The sequence below is a fragment of the Lytechinus variegatus genome, chromosome 3, assembly GCF_018143015.1.
Source record: "Lytechinus variegatus isolate NC3 chromosome 3, Lvar_3.0, whole genome shotgun sequence".
Taxonomy (NCBI): Eukaryota; Metazoa; Echinodermata; class Echinoidea; order Temnopleuroida; family Toxopneustidae; genus Lytechinus; species Lytechinus variegatus.
In genome coordinates this window covers 49,582,477-49,608,410 of record NC_054742.1, presented here as the reverse complement: position 1 = coordinate 49,608,410, position 25,934 = coordinate 49,582,477, and the positions used below count along the sequence as shown (strand labels likewise).

Sequence of the window (25,934 nt, the reverse complement as noted above, 5' to 3'; positions counted from 1 at the left end):
TTACATCTATAAAAAAAAGGCTCAAAGTCTGTTTGTTTAGTAGAATGAAGCGAAAGGCGAGTAAGAAGAAGTGAGTCAGAAGAAGAAGAAGAAGAAGTACTAAGAAGGAGGAGGGAGGTAGGAGGAGCAGAAGAAGAAAAAATAAAAGAACTAGAAGAACAAGAAGAAAAGGGGAGAAGGAGGAGAAGAAGAATGTGGAGAAGGAAATAGAAGACTGGGAAGAAGAAGAGGAAGAGGAAGACGATGATAATGGACGAAGAAGAAGAAGAGGAATGGGAAGAAAAAGGAGAAAAAGAAGAAGGAGAAGAAGAACAACAACAACCACAACAACAAGGTGATGATGATGATGAAGGGGAAAAGTGGGATAATTAGAAGAGACACGTCGCTGGTTTAAAAGCATGTCATTAAATCAAAGATTAATTTTTGTTGAACTGCATTTACTTCTCAAAATATATTGTAATTTTCTCAATATTTAGTCGAAATTTTTCCTGTGTGTTTTGGAAATAAAAGATAATCATTTTCGGAATTTTCTGCTCTTCCATGCACTTTAACTTCAGTCAGAGCATGGAGCTATGATAGCTCCATGGTCAGAGTATGGAATATTAAAAGCTTTTACCGAGACCTCAGAGCAATGGCAGATAATATTCAAAACTGTCATCCGTTAAAAGCTGCTTAAGGCCAAAGCAGAGATGATTTATTCAGTAGAACCTGGGGATAATGTCTTGCTATCTACCTGATCTATATGTATGAGACTCTTAGGCAGCCGGAGTATAGTTAATTCCTTTCACCTTTATGCACTTCCTATATTCAAAACATTGTCTCTGAGCCGAAAAAAATCTGTTCAGCTTATAGATCATTGAAAATCAGAGAAGAATCCGCTTTTCATATAGGGATCTGCATTGTAGGCCTGTAATAGGCGTATTATTTTCTATAATCAGTTACTTTATCTAGTAAAAGGAATTTGCAACATAATGTATATATATATCATAGGTCCATCATGGTAGAGCTACGGTTTGAGATGATAATACACACACACACACACACACAAAAATTGAAGGAAAATAAACAAGAAAATGAAGACTATCTCATTTAAAAAACTACAGAGAAGAAACTGAAGGCATTTTATCTAAATTTCTGCTTAGGTCAGAGAGAGTGTCTATCTAATTTTCTCGTAATAATACATACAATAATACATTTCTTGAGAAAAAACATGTCATTATTAAGCCTATACCTATCCAAGCGTAAGGGTGAATGAGTCTTGATCAACTACCGGGCAGCTCATAATTCTTCTATGTCTGCCTTCACTTGCCAACTACTCAGAATCCTTAGGAGATTTTCATGAAACAAATAAATATTTCCACAAATTTTCTCTCATGCAATCAGACATGTCAGATGCAAGAATTTCATAGCAGTAGCCATGCAGTGAAAATAAATGACTACTTTTTCATGAATTTTTCGAAAAATAATTACAATACCTCACAAAAGTTTCTGTTCCCAACTCCATACTTCATATGGGAGGAAGCAACCGGGGTCCAGCACCGTGGCCAGGGACCTACTCCTATTAAAAAAAACGCTTTTTGGGGGGCAATAAAAAATGTGAAGTCCTATCGTCTGTATAAAAATGAGTTTTATTTGAATGATGATCTTTTGGGGTCACAATTTTTTTCGAAGATAAAAATTGACTCATTGCGGGGCCTCTCTTTATTCCATTTTCTTGAAATTCACATGATGTAGATCTATGGGAGAATAATTATGTGAGTTGCATCTGATCGGTTTGTGATCTAAGCACTACTTTGCCCGGGAAATATCTACCGTATATTATGTTAAATTCATTAAAAATAATCTCTTTACTTATCTTTCATCTAAACTAGAACTCTCCTCCTCTAGTCTGTCATTCATAAATAAATGCTATCTTACCAACGATGTTAATGACACCGAACATGATCCCACTGGGAGATAGAAAGGTGAGGTAACTCCGGTCCTGGTTCTGTTCAGGACCCAATGTGCAGTTCAGGTAATTATACATCGTATCAACAGTACCTGCATGTACAAAAAATTGGTTATGATAGTGATTAATACTGGTATATCAATGTAACCGTAATGTAATGATATATATCAAACGCCAACACCGCCATAAGTCTTACCGGAGCACCGGCACGAGGATCGGATACAGATAATGGGGGCGTTGGCTTTCCATAGTAACACAAGTGAGGTGGTATTGATGGCAACCACATCGTGAGATAGCGTGGTAGCATCGGAAAATTCGATTCTTCTGGAAGGCAAAAGTGGTTTATGACACGACTTTTGGTGCATGGTCACTACACAAAGCCTCTGTGGCGGATATATCGTCTAGCCAAATAAATTTCAATCGACTATGGCGTTATGATATTAATGATGAAATGATCCTTATTTTCAGATCAACGATCGAGGGGTCGTTGCATCCCTTACCAAGTATCGTGTTCTGACTTCCGACGTTGTTATACGTTATGAGTACGAAGATGGTCATGATGATGAATATAACGGTGGTGTTGAAATAAGAGAGATAGAATGTGGCTCCAAGCCCACCGATGCCCGTACTCGCCCAGATGATCGCCGTCAAACACATGGCTGCCATTTCCAATGATAGACCATCCACAAGTGATGTCAGAACTGCACAACCTCCTGAAATAACCAGGTATTTCGGACAAAGAACAATGGATTTTTCATAAATTTACTATTCTACCATACAGAGAAAAATAATCATGTAATCATTAATACTGAAGAAATGTGTGCATATATAAGTTCATATTGATCAATGGTTATCGTACATCAAATCCTGAAATTCACACATAATACATTTGGTGAAATAAGACTAAAAACTTTCTATGGATAAGAATTAATCAATGTTAGATGCAACTCAAGCAAACCTGACAACCGATTGGTTAATCCAGGCCTGTTATGAACAATTACATGCTAACTTTTAATGGCATAATGGCATTTTTTCACCGAAACAGACATTCTTTAGTTAATTTATCTGCTTTAGGTTCCATAAAAAGTGTTTATAGTGACATTAACACTAGATCCACCCAAAAAAAAAAAAAATATATATATATATATATATATATATATATATATATATACTTTGAAACAGAGGGTCGTGGGTTCAAATCCCAGCCATGGCGTAATTTCCTTCAGCAAGGAATTCATCCACATTGTGCTGCACTCGACCCAGGTGAGGTAAATGGGTACCGGCAGGAAGTAATTCCTCAAAAAGCTGTGTGCACCGAGAAGGTAGCCTAGCTTAGCCGGGTAATAATAGCAGGGCCCGCTGGGAGAACAGTTTTCGGAACTGAAGTGGCTACCCTGGGTAAATATACCTTTATTATTATTATTATTATTATTATTATTATACTGGCAGTAACTATGTAAAGGGGGTCGCGGAGTTCAAGAAGACCCCTCCCCGGAAAGAAAAATAAACTAAACATGAAGGATCGCATGCAGGTTTCTACGATACCTGATTTCATGCAATACCTTCGTCCATAAACGAGTTTTATAATCTCCACAGATGGGATTATTTCCTTCATAATGTAATCATTTTATCGCCAGTTGATTATCTCTAAGCACTCACCCATTTCCTTTATTACTCAGGGTGATTTTATTCAATCTAATTACGTTCCCATATTTCACACTAAATCTTATAAAGCATGCAACGTGCGGGTGGTATTGAAAATCGAAGCGATATATTCCATTGACGTTAAACAATCTATCGCTATAATGATTATGACGTAATAGTCTTTTATCTATAGTCTTAATGAATGATTCGTTATAATATGAAATAGACTTTATTTCTCAATCGATTCATTACCCATCATCAGCATTGCGGTAACGATGATATTGGTCATGATGGCAAAGGCACAAAATACCAAGTGTGTCCGATTTCCAAAGCGGGCCTGGATGACCTGCAGAAATGTCTTTGCACCGGGTGCCCTGATCTTCATCTGTACTGAGAGAGCTGCGAACATCAGCAGAGGGATGGTTGCCCCTGCTGCATACCAGAAAGGACCACTGATACCATTCTGTCAATTCGAAGGGTGAAATAAAAAGCCTCTGAAAACGGGTTGAAGATGTTCTAAATGTATTTGCGAAGATTGTGTAGTTAATTTCCACCAATCATTATGCTTCAGAAGTGCGTTTAAACGTTTGTTGGACTGGTTCATTGACTTGCAATATTTATTACTTTTATTGTAACTATGAATACAGTACAATTTGCAGTTGGTATAGCAGAAAGGGTAAGGATGGCTGCTAATTCGACTTTCGTATAAAATGGATGTTAGTTAAATTCATGCAAGGGAGTGTAGTGACCAAGCAAAAAATTTGTTAAATTTTCAACCTTGAAATTTGGCACTTTAAACCTATAATTCAGGGTGTAATTTGATACAACAGAGAGAGAGAGAGGGAGAGGGAAGGGGGTGGCTAAAATATCGACCTCCCCAAGATTGATGTATTTATTTTTCATGCAAGGGAATGTGGCCATCGAGAATTTTTTTTTCCCAATTTAAAATTTATAATATATAGCCCTTTGGATATTTACCAAGCGACCAAGCAAAGGTAATTTGCAGATTGCAACATTAATTTTTAGCATCATCTAATCATGGCGGACTAAACACACTTTTAGGGCTTCTAAAAAGAGTCAATATTCATTATTACACATCTTAGGTTCATCCATAGGTCTTCTAGCTATTATGCAACAGATATGCATTTCAGTTTAATCATTTATTTGTCCAAGAAATAAAAGAGTGACCAAAACATGTTTTGGAGATAAAGCCATGGAAAATTTTATCCGAAAAATATTAATAAGATGTTCTCCATTCTTTCTACCCTAACATTTTAATGTAAAAAAATAATATTACTTTCTTTAATTTTGTTAAGGCGCTGTCACACCTTGGCGTTTTAGACAGCGTATGCCCGACGTATGAGGAATTTGGCGAATACGCTGGCGTACGTCGAATACGTTACGGGTAAGTTTTGCATACGTTAAGAGTACGCTAAAATACGCTGGTATACGTCGTCATACGGCGAGGTCGTCGAAAAATTTTGTGCAAGCACAAAATTTTCGACGTATGCCTCATACGTCCCGCATACGCGGGCCATAAGTTGTAGGCAAGTTACGCGATCGTTGATACAGTTTGACACACGTTACTCGTAAGTTACTCATAAGTCGATGTACGTCGAGATAATGTCCAGCGTACCCTAAAACTTACTTCTAACCTATGAGTAACGTGCTTTGAACGTATGTGTAACTTAACTCCAGCGTATATTGACGTATGAAGACGTATGAAGACGTGCTCCGGACGACCACAAAACTTACTGAACGTGTTTATAGCTTACAGCTACCGTATAATGGCGTATTGACAACGTTTATAGGAATTGGTATATAAAGGTGGGGTTCACAGGAGTTTTCTTCGGCATGGCGGTGGTGTTGATACGGTGATGTATCGTGCGGTTATGATTTGAATAGTCGAGTGGCAGCCTTTTTATATGCTACGACACGTGTTCATCAGCGATACGCTGCCGCGCGCTATGCGTAAGTTAGGCTATCGTAGGGCATAAGTTGTGTACGCCAGCAAAACGCTAAGCGTTGTTGTTTGTTGAAAATTAATGGCGACCAGTCATATTTGACTATTATCGCCAACTCGTTAGGCCAACTATTATTTCTTTTCTTTTTTTCGACGTGTCTTTTAAAAAAAATCGTTCCTCTCCTTCTTTTTTTTTTCTTTTCTTTTTTTTTATTATTATTATTATCATAAAGACTATCGTATCTTACAGGTTACCGCATGATCCCGTCCTTTCTAACGACACCGTCCAGACATCGTCCTGTCTCTCCGGTGTAGACAGGGGGCTCCCTTTGGGATACTCTATATAGTCTTGAAACTCGAAAAAGAAAATAGAAATAAAAATGATAGAGTCTTTTCCCGTGAAAAGCATTCGTTGGAATAAGTTACTTATAAGTTAACGAAGCGTTCGATATAAGTTACTAATACGTTATGTATACGTCCAACTCGTTATGAATACGCTAAGTATACGCCCAGAGTTGAAAAAAAAATCAAAGTTCAGCGTATGCCGACGTTTTAGGGAAATTTTGATACGTCGGGCATACGCTGTCTAAAACGCCAAGGTGTGACACCACCTTTATTCACAGAAAGTGGTACGGGCCTGGGGACCGTTTCATCAACATTTTTGTCCGACAAGTTGTCAGATCTGACATCTTTCCTTGATTCTGATTGGCTGAGAGTCACTCTTTCTATGGTAACTGTCGGATAAAACAGGACTTGTCGGATAAAACGTCCAACAAGTCCTTTCAAAGAAACTTACATTTGCCGCTACAGTTGATGACTGGAGAAGGGTAGCGGCCCAGGTCCATTGAGATACGATAGTAGTTGCAGTTAAACCAACAGATACTCGTCCTCCGGCATCGAAACTAACATCTAGCATTGCCTGAAAAGACACAAAAATAATAGATTTTAAGTCATCTATTAGCATAAAGAACAAGCTACGATTTCGATGAAAAAATGTAGTAAAAGGCAGCAAAGTCTTACAATGTTCCCCCTCCAAAAAGAAAGTAAAGGTTGTGAATCATTTTTGTTTCTTTAGAACTTTTCTATGTTTTATTTTGAAGAAGATATTCAACACCCTTGTGCTATTTATCTCTGAATAAATCATTCATTTTTTTACATCAGAAATTCTTTCATAATATGATTAGATTCATGTACAGGTTATCCTAAATTATTATTAAAAGACATTCACTTTGTTTATTTGCGAAAACGATATTAAAAAATGGATTTGAGAGGCAAATTCAAACATCACGAAATCGACTTCAGTATGTGCACTCACGATATTATTTATATGATTTTTTCCCCCTTCAAGAATTTTTCTTTTACAAGGAAACTTCAATTAAACCATCTCGAAATAAAGCAGTCATATAAGTCAAGCTGGAGAGAAAAATCATTATTCAGAAAAAATATGACTTGGTCTCGAATACATATCACAGTTGGCAGGTGATTAAAGCCTGGAGTTATTACCAAGGGTATGGCAGAGTTTACAACAGACAAGGAGATAATTAATGCATTGATAACAAGGCAACAGAAGGGCCAAGAACAATATACAGATCATTAGATCGAGACTGCAAGTACTCGTGAGGTTGGAAATAATAAAAACTTCATCGAATAATGAGTTCATTGATAATTTTTGTTATTCTTCTGTTGCCATGGTCGTACTGTATAATCCTCTGTTGTCTATTTTTTTGTTTTGCTGATGTTGTTCCAAACTATATAGGTATAAGGGGATGTGTAATGTAACGTGGCTTTGATTGTTTCTCTGAAAATAAAAGTTTAATTTCCAGTAATTTTATATTCTGTTTACTAAATGACTAGAATAATTCATAGCGGCTATTTATACTCCCATAAGTTTAAAGTAAAATCATCTTTGAAATAAAAAAGGGGATAACACAGGCACAAGATCTATTACCATATATTGACGATTTGCATAAATTTACACCGGTAATCGCGGAGTTTGGATTTTAAAGAAACTTTTGAAGCGCAAGCATAAATCCAGCCTTCGCTCAACATGATAATGATATCATCAACAAACAGTTTAATGGCAATCACAATGATCGATGATGAGTTGATGACACTTCATGGCATATTCTATGAAGAGACATTAAAGACAATGATATATACGCTACGCGGTGTTACTAATTAAGACGCAAAAACAACAACAAACAGTGCAATAAATGTTCGTAAGAAAACAAGAGTTTACTTCATACGTATGGGGCGCCATACGGACCTTACTCATTTCCGAAAGATAATCTATCTTCCAAACTCCACATTTTCGCATTTCCATTTAACCCCTACCGCTATCCACTTTTCTTACTCCTTTCCAGGGCGTAACACATGGTGTAGTAATCCACATCCGCGGCCACTTTTTAAGAGTAGCTGTGGATATTCTATCGAAATTTATGAATACTATTTGGTTACCTAGATACAGACAAATCGATCACCCTTGAAAAGTTGTTTTCGTAAATACTATGAAATCGACTCTACAGGTGGAATAGACCGGTTTACTAATGTAATCAAATTTATGGATGCTTCTTCCCTCGGGGCCTTGTAACGAGTTATTCCATTAACCTGTAGGGGAAGGCGGGGTAAGTTGAGCATAGGGGCAAGTTGAGCAACCGCCTCCAGGCCAATAATGAATGAGACAGACGTTGTGGTGGTGTCATGTATTGATGACCCATTGCATAACCCTTAACCCCACCACATTGTTTTAAACTTTGAAACAAAAAGTACTTTTTTTATAGGGAAAAATACAAATTTCAGCAAAAAAAGTAAAAAAGGTGTGAAATAGATAAGTGCTTTTTACCCGCACACTTCTTTGAATTATATAAAGAAATAAGTTCAATATTGTTAGTCCAGGTATGGATTCTCATTCTAGTCATAGTCTAGATGAGGGCTGCATAAGAAATGTGTGGATGTGAACATGGGGGGAAATCCCAGGGGGGACGTGTCCCCCCTACTCAAAATAGTAGGGGAGACATAATATCAAATGTCCCCCCTACTATTTTTGGTCTTTTATGATGGTAAGAAATACATCATTCTAAATCGAAATAAAACATGTATTTTGGGACGAGATGACCGTATTTTGGGATGACAACCTTCTTTTTACTTGTCAAATTTTCCCACCCCTTGTCCCCATAGGCGGATCCAGGGGGCTGAGCCCCGCCCCCTATTGGCGGAGCAAAATAAAGAAAAAAGGGAAAGGAAGAAAAGGAGGAAAGGAGAGGAGAAAAGGACGACGAGTGCATAAAATAAGATGAGGGGATGACTTGGAAAATAAAAAGAATCTTTCGAGCCACTATATCAAATTTTCGCTCGCGCTTCGCGCTTTCATTGCCTGTTAGGTGATTTATGTATCTTGTTCAATATGGAGCTCAAATATCAAGTTTGGAAGTCAATATACAAAGCATATTTCACCTCGGAAATCTTTCATTATTTTGTGTGATTTGCAAATTGACTTTTAAAAATAGCTCTTTAAAAATGTCAGTTTTATGGTCTGAATAATTGTATCAACATTTACTGCTTGGGTTGCGCGCTCGCAAATTTTGATTTTTCAGGTACCTATCATATTCGTGTATTCCATAAAGTTTTCAAAATATCCCTTTTCAGGTTTGATTGCCAAGACGCATCAGCTAGCGCTGCACGATTGCATTTTGATTGGCGAGTTATGTATGTTTTAATATTGATTATACAACAAACTACTTAAAATCCCATTTTCATGACAGTTTATCAAAAATTTTAGCTCGCAATTTGCGCTCGCATTAATGCTTAAAAATATATTAACTGATGCATCCTATTCATAATTACAAAAGTAAAATGTCAAGTTTTTATGCCATAATATCATCAGATTTTTGCGCCCTCATTAGGCATTAATAAACATGATATTGATTTAATAATTAATTTGTCCCTTTTGTTTCATCTCGCGCTTAGCAAGAGGAATAGGAAGATAGTCATCATTTTCATGACATGTCGTAAGGATGTCCCGGTAAACTCAAAATAATAGTAATGAAAATTTTAGCTTTTTTAAAGTGCGATCCATATCTACCTTACACTTTTCCTACAGAGTGCTTGAAATATAAAGCTGTAATTAACTCTTTTTTCAGATCGGAATTTCAAAGTTTCATGATTTTCACGATTAAAAATGTATTTAGAATGCCTAGATTCTAGGTCTAAATACGAAACACGCGCGCATGTTTATTCAAATACTCAATTTGTTCTCTATCTAAATCATTATCCAGTTTTTAGATCACACTATCAAAATTTTTCTGCTCGCACTTTGTGCTCGCATTATTAATGTAAGAAGACCCCTTATTACTCATCCTTTTCATGATTTACAAAATATGAACATAGTGGCCCATTTTTAGGGCTAAATCTCGATTTTTTTTCTGCTCGCGCTTCGCGCTCGCATCAATTGTTTAATTATATAGCTATCCTAGACACAAACATTGATTTAAAAAATTCATTCTTTCTTTAGATATTTCAAAAATTTTAAGCTCGCGCTTCGCGCTCGCATTTTTTTATTGTTGAAATATGTAACGCCTTCATGGCTAAGTGCAAGCAGTCCTTAACAGGTACCTTTTCAACAGGTACCAGTTCTAAACGTATATAAAATTTTTCTGCTCGCGTTTTGCGCACACATTATTAATACTCATCCTTTCATGATCTACAAAACATGAATAGAGTTTCTCGTTCAGTAAATATTATAAGACTAAATCTCGAAATTTTCCGCTCGCGCTTCGCGCTCGCATCAATTGTCTACTTATATACCTATTCTGCTTGAGTTACAAAAAGTGCTTAGAATTTCCATTCTTAAGGTGAAAATGTCCACCAAAAAATCAGCTCGGGCTACGCGCTCGCATTATTTGATTGATAAATGCTAACTGCAAGCAGTCTTTAACAGGTATCTTTTCCATCAATTAATTTCTGCTCGCGCTTTGCGTTCTTTGTAGTTATTAAGTTGCATACACATTTTTTTTTCAGGATAACAATCATTGCCCAGAATGTCGAAATTTTTAGGAAAAAATGCATACAATTTACCAAAAATTGGCTCGAGCTTCGCACTCGCATCATAAGTATTATGGTATTATATAGGCTATTAATTCATATGAGTAAAGCTAAGAAGTTACTAATGGGGACACTCCTTCAAAGAAACAAAAAAAAAATCATCTTCGAGCTGCCGATCGGGGAAAATATGGCTGAAACAAATTTCCGCCCCCCCCCCCCTCTATTGGCGAAGGCAGGATCCGCCCCTGTGTCCCCCCTACCTTTTGGGAGAGATTTCCGCCCCTGTATTAAGTTCGGACTGGGAAACTTTGAGCCAGCCAACATGGGACAAGTTGAGCCATAGTAATTTTTATGGTAATGTATAACAATAAAAAAAAATTAAAAAGCCATTGACATGCAGACGGAAAGGAGCAAATTCACATGACAATTCTTTTACTTTTAGAGGATGTTAGTATTTATAGAGAATTGCCTAGTGAAATAAAAAATTGACACGATGGCTCTTCCCGCATACATTTTGTACATAGTTTTGTGGCTCAACTTACCCCAGAAGGTGGCACAATTTACCCCATAGATGGGGCAAGTTAAGCCATTTGACATCGTTTTTTTCAAAGGTCACAATGACTTTCAGTGTGGGAGTAGAAAGTTATATATATAGGTGAAAAATATTTCCCAAGAATCAAATCTAAAGGCTAAGTACTTATTTCTATAATATTATTAGCCATACCAATTCTAACATGCAAAATGCAAAAAAGTGTCACAACTTACCCCGCCTTCCCCTACCCATAACGATGGTATTTCGATACTTGGAATCCACTTTGCATACATTACTTTTTGCTATGTCGGGCAAACCTCGGGCATGCTTTCCGGTTGTTGTTGCAACCTTTGTTAAACTGGTATGCATAAAACTTTGAATATGTTATAGTAAGCCGGTCTATTCGGCAGATGAACATGTAGTAGGGTGAACCTAATACACAATAAAATGTCCTTTCATGGATGCTTAATGTAATGTGGTTTCAAAGAGAATAAAGGGTAGGCCATATTCCGATATATATTAAGGGGATGATCCAGGGTGAAAATACTTATATCTTAATACATATAATAGAATTCACTGAGCATAATGCCAAAAATTTCATCAAAATCAGATAACAAATAATAACATTATTGAAGTTTAAAGTTTAGCAATGTTTTTTGTGAAAACAGTCGTCATGGATATTCATTAGGTTGGCTGATGGTGTCACATCTCCACTTTCCGTTTTCTTATGTTATTACATAAAATCATATTTTGTTCATTATTTCATACTTGTGTGAATAATATGTCTCCCTTATAATGAAATTAGTTGCAGCAATAAATATCTATTTTGATTAAACCTATTTTCATATAATAAAATACAAAAGAACAAGTGGAGATGTCACATCATCAGCCCACCTAATGAAAATTTATGACGATCCCAGTGATATTTTCCATACTAATGTTTTAATATGAGACATCTTGATTTGTTTTTTTAAACCATGACTCATTTGTATTCATATCATTCTCCAGTACAATATTTTTTTGTTATTTGTTTAATCGACAAAAAGAGTTATTAGATAACCTTGATGTAATGTGATATATGATATTCACTCCTTATATTTTTAATAATGTCAGAAAAAGGTATGATTGTGCTGAAAAAAAAAGTTGTATAGAGCAGTACTGTTTAGGCACGACCCACTACATCAATATTGACTTAAGTGCATGAAGCGAAATGTGAAGCTTTCGGATGCCATAATGAAAAAGCATATGACGGTTATTTACAAATTTAACATGTGCATCGTGTGTTATGCCTGGTTTTAGCACATGATTACATTTACATTATAATGACCTAAGTGCATCTTCTTTTGATTTTATTCTCAATCAACTGATTCGTACGTTCGGTGATCTGAGCGAATTGCAATTTATTAATATCCGCTTTTACAGGACACTGGGTAATGAATATTCGTGGCAGATAGATGTCTATGCTGCTCATGTTTCCCCTTAATGTATATAGCACGGGCGTAAATCCCGGGGGATGGGGGATATATACCCCCCCCCCACTTTTCGGAGAGGGGAGGTGGCATGTACAATCACACTCCCCCTAACTCACACAAACACACACAATTTTCAAGACATAAACATTTTTTTTTTTACAATCAAATAATTAATGCAACTGTTAATGCGTGGATTCATCTCCCATTTTCTTCGAAAGTTTAATTCATTGATAAATTACCTTAAATCATCCTCTGTAATATATATGAACATCATTTTAAACGACTGAAGCAACATTTTTCAAGGCTCGCTCACTACGTTCACTCGTTGCATTTCTACAATAATTGCACAACCCTTGATAGACGATTTTGGGTCATAATTTTGTCTTCTAATAATGAAAAATTGCTCGCTTGCTTCAATCGCTCGCATATTGATGCTAACCCTAAAATCAAGATAGGCCTTCAACTGAAAGATGGTAATGTATTCTTGTATAGTCCTAAAATTACTAAAACATTTACCATTAACATGCTACACTCGACCAACGTGATTTAAAATGGTACTATACAGAACATGCAGAAAGGAATTCTTCAAAAACAAGTACAGTCAAATAAGATCATAAAGGCACCGATATCGGTAGTCGCGTTTATTACCCGGGACATACCGTAAAGTACATAATGATTGGAAATGTTTCCAATGTAAATACCTTTTCACCATCAATAGCATTATTATTATTACAATTGTTGTTATTATTATTATCATAATCACCGTTATTTTTATCATTATTGTCATCATCATTATGATTATTATAATTATGCTTATTATTATCAATACCATCATCATCATTATCGTCATATTTATGTAAATGTTTTAAACGGTAACGATGACAAGAACGATTAAAATTTCAATTTCTGCTTCTTCTTCTTCTTTCATTATGTTATACTATTCCTTCTACCATACCACAGAGGAGCGTTTCATCCACATATTTTCGAACTGATATTTTTTTAATTAGCTGGGTAACTGTCGGATAAAATAGGTCTTGTAAGGTATAAAGTTTGACAAGACCTTTCATGAAACGCTCCCCTAATATACCATGGAGATTACCTCACTCTTTCCACTTACTCTTGTATTATTCAACGGGTTATCAAATCATGGGCTCATCTAGGCACGACTCTATCTAAAAAAAAAAAAAAAAAGCTATCACGGGACTCCGGCGAGAGCTCGTTGAAAACGACATTTTTTGGGTCATTCTTTTTTATCCAGTAAGGTTTTCCCTTCAAATTTATCTCCTATTCATATTCGAAGTGTTATAGCAACCCATTTTATTTAATTGTATACTTCTTTTCTTTAGTCAAATCTCATTATCTAGTCACAGTAAAGACATGCTAACAATTAAACGGAAGCCAGACTGTTATTTTTTTTATAAAAGTCACTGGATCATGGTACAAAATTTTACTTAATTACTGCAGAACGTCAAGGTGCAAAGTCATTCAATAAATCATGATATCTACTGTAAATATTAGCTGATGAGGGTAAACAAAAAATAAACCAAGCATGCGCTGATAAATTACATCAGTAGAACCTTCTAATATTGTCACGATGTTCATTAGTAATTCACCAAGGCCCGTAGTTCTAAAAAAAGTGCTCTTATGCGTGCTGAACAAATGGGGCAACGTCGGCAAATCGGATGATCAACCGACGAAATTAACTATAAAATTCATTACCTTGGAAGTCTGAACTCTAAGTTTCCGTCTAAATGCATACATCAGATTATGGCCTTAGATTCAATTATACAATTTTCTATGAGTATCCCCCACCACCATTTATCTCCCCTCCCCCTCTTTTTTTCTCTCTCTCTGTCTCTTGCTCTTTATGAATCGCCATCTCGTAGAAGAGAGCACTTTCCAAACTTGAATACAGAATGAGATACATAATGATCGTATAAAACACCACAATTCGTTCCTTTAATTGCAAAGAAAGTGTCGCAATTTGAAAGCGTATATATCATAAATGTAAAACCATTAGCACTTAACGAGTAAGTTTCCACTTCGCACGATGTGACCATTATAACGCATTATTTGTTTGATTGCCCCTGTAATATTTTCCTGATTTAGACTTTCACCTTGCTATTATTTGGCATTCCTTTAAAAAGTCTGGACTATTGTAAATAGTCCATTAAGATAGATTGCGAGGTGGGGGAGTCAACTCTTCTAGCAAAACTTTAATTTTCATACTGGTGATTGTGAACACGGGTTGTGAACGTTGTGAGAAATACTCAGGCCTTGAAAACATTCCAGTACAAGGTTCGTCAAAAATGCACTGATCTGAATACCCCTCCTTATGTCTTTTTTTTTATATTTCTTTATTCTTGCATAGGCATATTTGTGGACGAAAACTGCATGATGATCCTAACAATTTAAGGCCATTTTGATTTTCGATCCATCAAATTTGCATCCTGTTAAGATAATAAAAGGGCTGGGAATCATTGCATTTGTACGTGCTCCATTATTCCATCAATACTGACTAAATAATTACAGAGGAGCTATGACTTTGCGTTATAAAGGTTGATTAAGAAATATGTTGAATTATGTTAATAACATATATGACTATATATACAGAATACAACTAAATTTACAGAACGATGAAGTGTAATCAAAATCTGAAAAAAGATAATGAAGTTACTTAATTTAAAAAACAATATTCTTAACAGTTGTGCATGATGTCATAAAAATGCAATAGTTGATATTTTTCTCATTTTTTCTCATTTTATTTCATAAAATCGTAATTATTTCCTATTTCCACATGTGCCATATGTCCCTTTTCACTCCTTTTTTAACAATAAATCAGTAATCAATCATATTTATTTTGTGAACGAAAAAAAATGAAAATATGATTTCACATTTCATAAGTTAGCCTTTTCCATACCCAGGCAGCCTCTCCAACTCTCATCCAGGTCTTATTTTCTCTATCATGTACAAGTTTGATTGATCTTGTCTTTGATCTGTTTGTATTCTTTGTCTTTTGAATGCCAAATAAAATAATAATAATAATATAATAACAAAAACATTACGTGGGAACATGACATATTCAGTTTGCTCATTATTTATGAATAAATACATAGAATCGTTTTCTAAGTATAATTTCGTCTTTCCGTGTCTGAATTGATGAAAATGGCATTGTTTATGTTTGTCTGAATTATCTGTTCAAATCTTATGTTCGGCATGAATTGCCACGTATTTACAGGATTTATCTCGAAAGTGCTCTAATGGAAATGCCATGACGTAGTGACATTCAAAGTGGAGCACTAGAGCAAATTCGAAGAGGCTTCTCATTGTTCCTGAGATGAATATTGTTCCCACTAACAGCATACCGGAATTTCATAGAACAATTGTTATTTCGCAAACGCACAGGAACTACAGGCCTTGAATCTAGATTATATTTGTTTTTTTCCTTGCATGTCTTCTATTTTATTAACGGTAACGGTGACGCAAATTATCTCTCTTACTTTAATAATTCCTCCTTTATTAAATGCACACACACACACACACACACATACACACATATATATATATATATATATATATATATATATATATATATATATATATATATATATACATATATAAAATCTAATTCATGTTGCCTTGCCCCCACTTCCTATCAAACTACCCAGAAACAGGCCTTGTCTTTTGCATCGAGTAACGGTTCTGTTTGAAGAACATATCTAATAGTTAAAATCGCATCTTCAAAGCTCCTCGATCGTGTAACTGTCATTCCCTCGGCACCATTTTGGATGCATTTATTGATGTGACTTTCATTCCGGTATCCATTTCGATATGGCAGCGAGAGTTATTTTTAAACAAACGAGACAGAAAATCAAAATCATAGTTTATAGGGTGCGACCCATTTCATACCATTATCTCTCCTTGTTGTCAGGGAGATCGATGATAATTGCGCTAGTCGGTTTCCCTATGTATCGTATCACTGGCATTCAAATTAACCCGTCATTAAAGACAGCACACCCGAAGGAAGATAGACCACGAAATGGTGAAGATATCAATTTATATCATTATGATTATGTGCAAATGGATGTCGTTATAGTATGTCAATGGTACCAATTGTATACAGTAGCACGTGATGAACGGAATCACATGGTACGCTATATCTCCTTTCTTTCCTTTTCCATTCAAGACAGCTAGTAACTTGTCCAGAGTGTCCGACCCCCTACACGGTAAACAATATTGGGTAAACATTTTACCACCACGAGGGTAATTATGTGTCCAACCAATTTGGGGCAGTATTTTACCCAATGCGGGAAGCATATTGTCCGGTAAGGTAAAAAACTAAGCAGCAATTTCTTTAGACTGGGCAAAATTTTCATCACACTGGATAAATAAAAATGCCCAATGTTGGTTGGACACATTATTATCCTTTTTAAAAGTGTATGATACGTGGGACCTTCATGAAATTTTCTGTGTCTGATTTCTTGTTCTTTTGACAATTTGTCACGCTTTTAAAGGATCATGTCTTGGTCGGTTTATCAAGTGAAGTAAGACTTGAGAGAAATGGGGGGTCGGAAGTACAAAAAGGTTGATACTTGTATGGAATTGCCCCAGTATGGTTATTCATCCCTTTAAGAAAGCAATTTTTTATCAAAATAAACATTTATGAGAAAGATTCTTTTTTTAATCCTATGTGTATACGATATTTCAAAACACGTTTTTCTTTAAAAGTCATTGAACTCGGGTAGGGCTTATCCAGTTAACGTAAGAACTATTTTCAAGGAGTTGCACTATTATTGATTTTTATCAAAGCATTAAAATATTAAGATGCTAATGTTGCTATTTAACCATGTTAACAACTCAAAACTATTTCACTATATCATGTATATATATAGCCAGTATAGGAGTCATTTTTTAAAGTAATTAGACCAAACTTTACCTTGTTTATAACATAGGCCTACTCTTTTTCTACACGTGACACCCTGCTCATTTTTTTTAAAATCCTGATATTTAATAATATAATCTGTATCCAATGCAGTGTTCTTTAAACGATCAGTATAAAAATAAATCAGTCGATTGACGGAGCAATTCATGATCTGAGTAGATAAGGCAACGAGCTATGAATATCTGAGAAAAGGCCCTTGTACATCATGATGATAAGATTCAAGAATGTACAATTTGCTGTGATTGCAAAACTAGTGGAAAATTCTATGACTATGTTCATTACCATGATTACAGGTTTTCTAACGAGAAATGTCAAAGGAGCTCACGTGAAATCGTGAAGGAAAGAAAAGTCGAATACGAGTATGCGACAGTATATAAGAGAGTTGCTAAGCACCCCCCCCCCCCTTGCCGGTATTACACAACTTTTATACATTAATTGAAGCTTCAAGGTGGCGATTACTGCTTCTTTTGTGAATTTAAATGATGCAGAAAAAAAGCATCTACAAAAATGAATAGTATTGAAGGAGTCTCTTGGGATCAAGTTAAGTGGCTGATTTCTCGAAATTACTTTGGACATTAAGTAGAAAGACCATTTATGTAGTGACAAGTCGGTTTTGAGGAGCTGAAACGGGATTTGAGGGGGAAAAAACACTGTGAATTGGATATTCATTCCTTAAAAAAATGAAAAGGGCATTTTCATGTGTGTAGCAAATGCATATAGTTTTAATTTCAAAATGAGAGACTTGTTTTTCTTTAACTTATTGGAGTGGTGAGGTTTAAAACACCTAGTAAATGTGCCGAGTTACAAGCAAGCTAGAGTGGTAGGCTATGTGTTTGAATATTCAATACTGTATATCCTGTTATTTGGTATTATTACAGTTTACTAGATTCTTACTATAACAGTAAGTGTGATTGCATCATACACTTCTTGTTTTATTAGTATTTATAGATGTACGACTATTGTAATACTACTATATACTACTACTGTTGCTGCTTATTCTTGTATTAATGATGATGATGATGATGATGATAATAATAATAATTGTGATTATAATAATGATAATAATAATGACAACTATATTCATAATGCATGATTATAATAACTATGGTGATAATAATAATAATGATGACTACATTAATAAAACACTAATGATAATGTTAGAAAAATGTAATGATAATGATAATGATTGTGGAAGCGAAAGCCAAAAATGAATGATAACAATTGTAATCAATCAAAGGTAGTAGCATAATTAGTAGTAGTAGTAGTGTAGTAGTAGTAGTAGTAGTAGTAGTATAGTATAGTAGTAGTAGTAGTTGAAGAAGGAGTAGTAGGAGTAGTAGTAGTAGTAGTAGTAGTAGTAGTAGTAGTAGTAGTAGTAGAAGAAGAAGAAGTAGTAGTAGTAGTAGTAGTAGTAGTAGTAGTAGTAGTAGTAGTAGTAGTAGTAGTAGTAGTAGTAGTAGTAGTAGTAGTAGTAGTAAGAAGAAGAGAGTAGTAGTAGTAGTAGTAGTAGTAGTAGTAGTAGTAGTAGTAGTAGTAGTAGTAGTAGTAGTAGTAGTAGTAGTAGTAGTAGTAGTAGTAGTAGTTGTAGTAGTAGTAGTAGTAGTAGTAGTAGTAGTAGTAGTAGTAGTAGTAGTAGTAGTAGAAGAAGAAGAAGTAGTAGTAGTAGTAATAGTAGTAGTAGTAGAAGTAGTAGAAGTAGTAGTAGTAGTAGTAGTAGTAGTAGTAGTAGAAGAAGAAGAAAAAGAAGAAGTAGTAGTAGTAGTAGTAGTAGTGTAGTAGTGGTAGTAGTAGTAGTAGTAGTAGTTGAAGAAGGAGTAGTAGGAGTAGTAGTAGTAGTAGTAGTAGTAGTAGTAGTAGTAGTAGTAGTAGTAGTAGTAGTAGAAGAAGAAGAAGAAGAAGAAGTAGTAGTAGTAGTAGTAGTAATATAATGTTGACAAAAAAAGAAGGAAAAACAACAAAGCTATACATTTCTTCTCCTTTCGCTTTTTCTTTTTCTCCTTTCTCTCTTTTTATTTTTTTTTGGGGGGCGACCGCCCCCTGGCTACGCACCTGCTGCTGCTACTACTACTACTACTACTACTACTACTACTACTACTACTACTACTACTTCTATTACTACAACAGTACTTATATCAAGTATGTTATTACATCATGTAATATATAATGTCTTTGCTGTCCACCACCAACCTTTGTAATCTCAAGTTGATTTCATGAAATGAAAATGCTATATGCTTTGACCTCATATTAAATTGGACTCGTATTTTTGTTTTGCCTCGAATTCAAATGAAATGAGTGTTTCCATTTCGTATGGGCATGGGAACGTCGTGATACATTTTCTTCCTCGGTATATCCGTGCGAAAAACAGCAAATCGATCGATTGTAATATTGAGAATATTTTTTTGTGAAGTTTGATTTCCTGCTCGATCTTGATGATGCTGTATAGAGGTTGCACGCATGTAAGGAACGTGTACTCCATGTGCATTTCTGGTCATCTTCTCCACCTTGTTCTAATTTTGAAAGACGTCCAGTCAGACAGAGTCAACTGTCAGGCATTGTTGGTTACGTGACTATGTAATGTCATACTTGTGATCAAGCAATTGGAATCTTGCGAAATCGCGTGACTTCTAGAAAACACAAAACTTACTTCAGTAGCACGCAATGAAAACAGAGGAAAGGGCCTAATATAGGGTGATCACCTACATGAGATTTTTCAATTTAAAAAAGGAGGAGATAATACGAAAAAAGATGGGGAAATAGAACAAAGAATAACTCGGCTTGATAGTCTTGTAACCATGGTACCTAAATGCCACGTTGGTCATGTTGGTCGTGCTTAAAATCTGAACTTAAATCAATCTTAATCTTGGCTTATCTTGCCCCCTTTATTTCCACTGGTGTAAATCCGGTCCGAGCAGGGGGGGGGAGTGAAAGAATTTCTATAGACATGAAAATTAAAAATTTGGGGGACACCCCACACTTAAGGCTATGTATACGGGGTATATAACCGTGTACATTAGCCTTTTCTCTTTCTGTTAAAGGCATCTAAGAATTTTTTTCCCAATGACTATAATGAATTTGCTGTGTTATGAACCACTAAACTACGGTTAATATCCAAATGCGAGCAAATTTTCAGTAGTTGGAAGACATGATGACCAAAATCGTCTTTCATGAGGTGTGATTATTGGACAATGTGGCGAATGAGCATAGCAAGAGAGCAAATTTTCAGTAGGTGGAAGAAAGAACGTTGCACCAAAAACTCTGTCAAGTGGTGTGTAATTATAAAATCACGGGCTATATGTACAGGGGGTATATAATTACGTGCATGATACTATCATCTTTCACTTGAGGGACTGTCACAATGATGGTTATATTGTAATGGATTTGTTGTAACGTAAACTAATGGATTACAGTCATTATCCAAATGCGAGGGAGCGAGGCGAGCGAGCAAAATTTTCCATAGTTGGAAGAAACAGAAACAGAATGATTGTCAAATCGTCTTCCAGGTGAGTGTAATAATGGATGAAAATGCGGCGGTGAGCGTAATTAGCGAGCCTTGAAAAGGTTGCTCCAGTCGTTTAAAATAATATGCATTAATTACAGAGGATAATAAGGGTATATTATCGATGACCTAAATTTTAGAAGGATATGAACAGGAAATACATAAAAAGAGCAAGTAGGTATTTAAATAGTCGAGTTTTGTTCAATTAAAACTCATTTGCTCACTGGTCAAAGGTGAGATAAGAATGAAATCAAAAATAGGATCATGATTATCTGGAATAAGGGTGCCAAATGAAACGATCATAGGCCATCATAGGCCACAATATAAACTTCCAAAAACTTTGAAATATCAGATGATGAATACAAAAATGAAAGATTTCGAATAATCTTTAAGATAATATTGAGAGATGATGCAACATTCCAAATTTTGAGCAAAATTCGTTTATGGAATATTTATTACATTGTTGTGTTAATTACTGTGATTTAAAGTCCCCTTTAAATTGATAAAATGGTGAAAATGAATGGTTCATTAACAGCATTAATTTGATCAATGTCTTCAGTAACTCATCGTATCTTTTTGAAGAATACGGTAGGCCAAATATTTTTCGTACAAAATCCCCGCTTCCAACCAAGATACCAGATGACCCCTCCGATATTCACGAAAGTATATTTAAAGGGTGTTTTAAATCGTTTATGATAAAAGTTATGATCATATTTGGAATTCATTGGAATCAAATATTCATAAATGGACTTATTACAACTAACCTCCCAAGATGCAGTGGATATAACCTCTGCAATAATCTAAACGTAGGGATTTGTCACAGCCAAATTCTTGTAAGGATAGGTTGAGCGACAGGAGTCATTTTGATGATTATTTTTTATCTTGAATAGTGGGGAGGGGGATGATTATACATGCCATCCCCTCTCCGAAAAGTGGGGGTGTATGCCCCCCCCCCACCTGGGAATTTACGCACGTGCCCCTTTCAATTAAATTTAATAATGCACCCGATCGGTAAAGTAATGTTTTTTTAAACAATAGTATAGGGGAGGCGGGGTAAGTTGAGCATAGGGGCAAGTTGAGCCACCAGCCCCAGGCCAATAATGAATGAGTCAGACATTGTGGTGGTGCCATGTATTGATGTCCCATAGCATAACCCCTAACCCCACCATATTGTTTCCAACTTTGAAACAAAAACTAGTTTTTTAGAGGGAAAAATATGAATTTCAACCAAAAAAGTAAAAAAGAGTGTGAAATAGATAAGTGCTTTAAAAAAAAAAAGTCTTTAAATATAATAAAGACATGATAACAACATTATTAGTCCAGGTATGGATCTTCATTCTTGTCATAGTCTTTTATATGATGGATGCATAATAAATGTGTGGATACAAAATTATCGCACTAAGTTCGGACTGGGGTAAGTTGAGCCAAACAGCATGGGGCAAGTTGAGCCATGGTAATTCCTATGGTAATGTATCTTAAAAAAACAAACAAACCATAAAAATCGATTGAAATGCAGGCTGAAAGGAGCAAATTTACTTGACTGCTCTTTTCCTTTTACAGGATGTTAGTATTTATAGAGAATTAGCAAGTGAAAAGACTTTAAACAAAAAATTGACATGCTGGTTCTCCCCCATACATTTTGTACATAGTTTTTGTGGCTCAACTTACCCCAGAAGGTGGCTCAAACTTACCCCATATATGGGGCAAGTTGAGCCATTTGACATCGTTTTTTTCAAAGGTCACAATGACTTTCAGTGTGGGGATAGAAAGTTATATATTGGTGGAAAATATTCCAGAAGAATTAAATTTCAAGGCAAGGTACTTATTTCGACAAGATTATTAATCATATCAATTCTAACCTGCCAAAAGCAAAAACTGTCACAACTTACCCCGCCTTCCCCTACAGCTTAAGTTAACAGAGAGCTGAACTAAATGTGTAGAAATGATTCCTTAATACAATACATGTTTGCTTTAAGTGTAACCACCAAGACATTATCGGTGTACGTTGGGTTTTTTATGATGAGTCGAGATAACCATTACTATGAGAGAAATTTGCCGCTTTCGATAAAAAAGAAATTAACATTACGCACGGCTTTGAACTTTATGTAGTTCCTTTTTTTTGTCTCACCTGCATATAGCAGAGTGAGACTAAAGGCACCGCTTTTCCGACGGCGGTGGTGGCGGCGCAAACATAAAATCTTAACCGAAGGTTAGGTTTTTGAAATGTTGTCATAACTTAAAAAGTATATAGACCGAGTTCATGAAACTTGGCTATAAGGATAATCGAATATAACTGAACGCCCTGCATGAGTTTCAAGTCACATCACCAAGGTCAAAGGTCAGATAGGGTCAATGAACTTTGACCAATTTGGGGGGATTTGTGTTTATGAATCTCATTCATAAAACTTGGACATAACCACGATAACAGTAATCAAGTATCACTTATCACTAAACATCCTGTGCGAGTTTCAGGTCACATGACCAAGGTCAAAGCTCATTTAAGGTCAATGAACTTTGGTCATTTTCGTGGTTTTTGTTGAATTACCATCTTAACTCTGAAAATGTACTGGTCTAGTTCATAAAACTTTGACATAAGAGTAATCAAGTATCACTGGACATCCTGTGTGAGTTTCAGGTCACATGACTAAGGTCAACGGTCATTAAGGTCAATGAACTTTGGTCATGTTGGAGGTAATTATTAAATTGCTGTCGTAACTTTCAAAGTTTATGGAAATAGTTTTATGAATTGTGGACAAAGGGGTAATCAAGTATCACTGACAATTCTTGGGTCACATGATCAAGGTAAAATGTCATTTAGGGTCACTGAACGTAGTTATGAATGGTGTTTTGTGAATAATCATTTTATAGTAGTTTTCAAAGTCAGCTCTGCTGCTATATTGAATCGCGTAATGCAGGTGAAACTGTCAGAGGCGCTCCACTTGTTTAAATCTATACTTTCCTTTCTTCCGATGTTGGTTCAGAGAAGTCGTCTATAACGTTCTCCAGAAATGTATTTCCTTTAAAGTACGTTAATGAAGAGTGAAGGTTCAAATTTCAATGCATTAAACGATATGCAATTTATTGACTCTGTCTGATTACATATTTATTGGGTGAATCACTCCTACGAACTATTCTCTCATTAAGAATTGATTAATCTTGGGAAAAATAATTTTTTCCTCAGTGAAAACAAGAAAAAATTTAAGGGGAAGATACATCCTATCGTTTATTTTGGTGAAAGCACATATGTTACGAATAATGAAGGTTTGACGGTAATTAGATGATGCAATAATATTGGGGTCATAATTATTCAAATTAATGCATTGGTCTATTTTTTTAATCATGTGAGTTACAGGAGATAACAGGCAAGAGCAATGGTAGGCCCTTTCGACAAACACGTTACAATGTGCCTTAAATTTGTTGAACATGTTCCAACAATGTTCGAGAATTTTAATATCTCAGTGAATATCACCGGGCGGACGCTGTTAAAAATGTTCTGCTTAAAAAAATCATGCAGCAGAGTCTCGAGAACATCTGTTATCTTACTGCATTGTGTAATCTTATATGAATTTGTGTAAAAATGCAGAAAATTGGTATTTGGTGTATGTAACCTTACAAATTCATTGTAATAAAACTGTTTCCCTCTTTTTTTTAAATAGACCTGTTCAGTAAAACTGTAAAAAAATCTTTAAAAAATCGTTCATTTTATAACAATTTACAGATTGATTTGGTTTTTTCTTTCTGTAAATGTTTTTTTTTTCCTACGGTAAAATCTTCTGTGTTTTTTCAAACAATGTACCATGCATTAAGCATTTTAAGATTTGACTATAATCTAATCTAATGCGATTAGTAAACGAAGTTATATTTTAAACGTTAGGTGGAGGTAATACACTGCTGTGCTACGTTTTATGTTCCATAAAAGTGTCATTGCACTATAATAACACTGAGTACAGTTTTCCCCAAGATTAGGTAGAAAGGGAACATGCATGTTTGCTGGATATTTTTTTACCCCTTATTGGGCTATTTCAACGCAACATAGTGAACAATTTACAAAATGGGTACCTTCTTACCCAACCAACCATTTTACTCAATATTGGGTAAACGTTTGTTTAGTGTGTTCATGATGATAAAATCAGCTTCCATGGTTAGAGCTGACGTTTTCTCCTCATTAATGATAATGTGATGCAGTTGCAAATTTCCGAAATATCCCCCCCCCCCATTTTAATGACTTTCTACTCCAATAAAATACGCGAAGAGAAAATATCACTGTAATGATTTCAAATAGAGTCGTCTCTATCAAAACGCCTAAGTACATTAATTTGCTTCTCTTTACCAGTTACACAACCCCTTTCTTATTACATCTATTAGTTCTCTTTAACCAAGCACGAAAAGCATGCCATGATCAATTTTATCGTCCACTCATTTTGACAACTGATGTCTGACAACTTTAACTCTCCTGCATTTTTGACACAATAATTGCCTTGCGACACGTTTTGCAATGATCAAATAGAAACGTTCAGGGTTCTTAAAGGGTTTCCTGTGATATTCATAAAATGTTTGCTCTTGTATTGGCATTTGAAGTTGGGCGAGTCTAATTTTCAAATTATGACATTGAATAAGCATGATAAGTGTAAGAGTGTAAATAAACGATCTCGTAGTGTATTAAGCCAGGGAGAGTGGTTCGTATTGACAGGAAAGGTGAATTATAAAAGATCTGAATGAATTCGTAAGGAGTTTGCCCATTGCAGATACCTTCACCTCGGTCGTTTATATTGACAGGATAGCAATATCTTTGTTGGCTGCCAAGGTTTTCTTTTTTTAATAAAGCTGTAGTAATTTAGATCGCGATGACCGAAGGGGGAGTCAATATTACGTCTCGCTTAACTGGAAGACACATTTT

The 25,934-nt window shown here is 35.4% G+C and overlaps 1 protein-coding gene across 1 annotated transcript in view; it reads right to left on the bottom strand.

The window, feature by feature from the left end:
• LOC121411248 (urea-proton symporter DUR3-like) overlaps positions 1-25,934 on the bottom strand; it is a 39,792-nt gene that overhangs the window by 10,942 nt on the left and 2,916 nt on the right. The window contains exons 2-5 of the mRNA XM_041603862.1: positions 6,352-6,474; positions 3,845-4,055; positions 2,449-2,661; positions 1,918-2,040 (exon numbers count right to left, since the gene is read on the bottom strand). Coding sequence (XP_041459796.1) covers positions 1,918-2,040; positions 2,449-2,661; positions 3,845-4,055; positions 6,352-6,474 — 670 coding nt within the window. The remainder of the gene's footprint in view (positions 1-1,917; positions 2,041-2,448; positions 2,662-3,844; positions 4,056-6,351; positions 6,475-25,934) is intronic.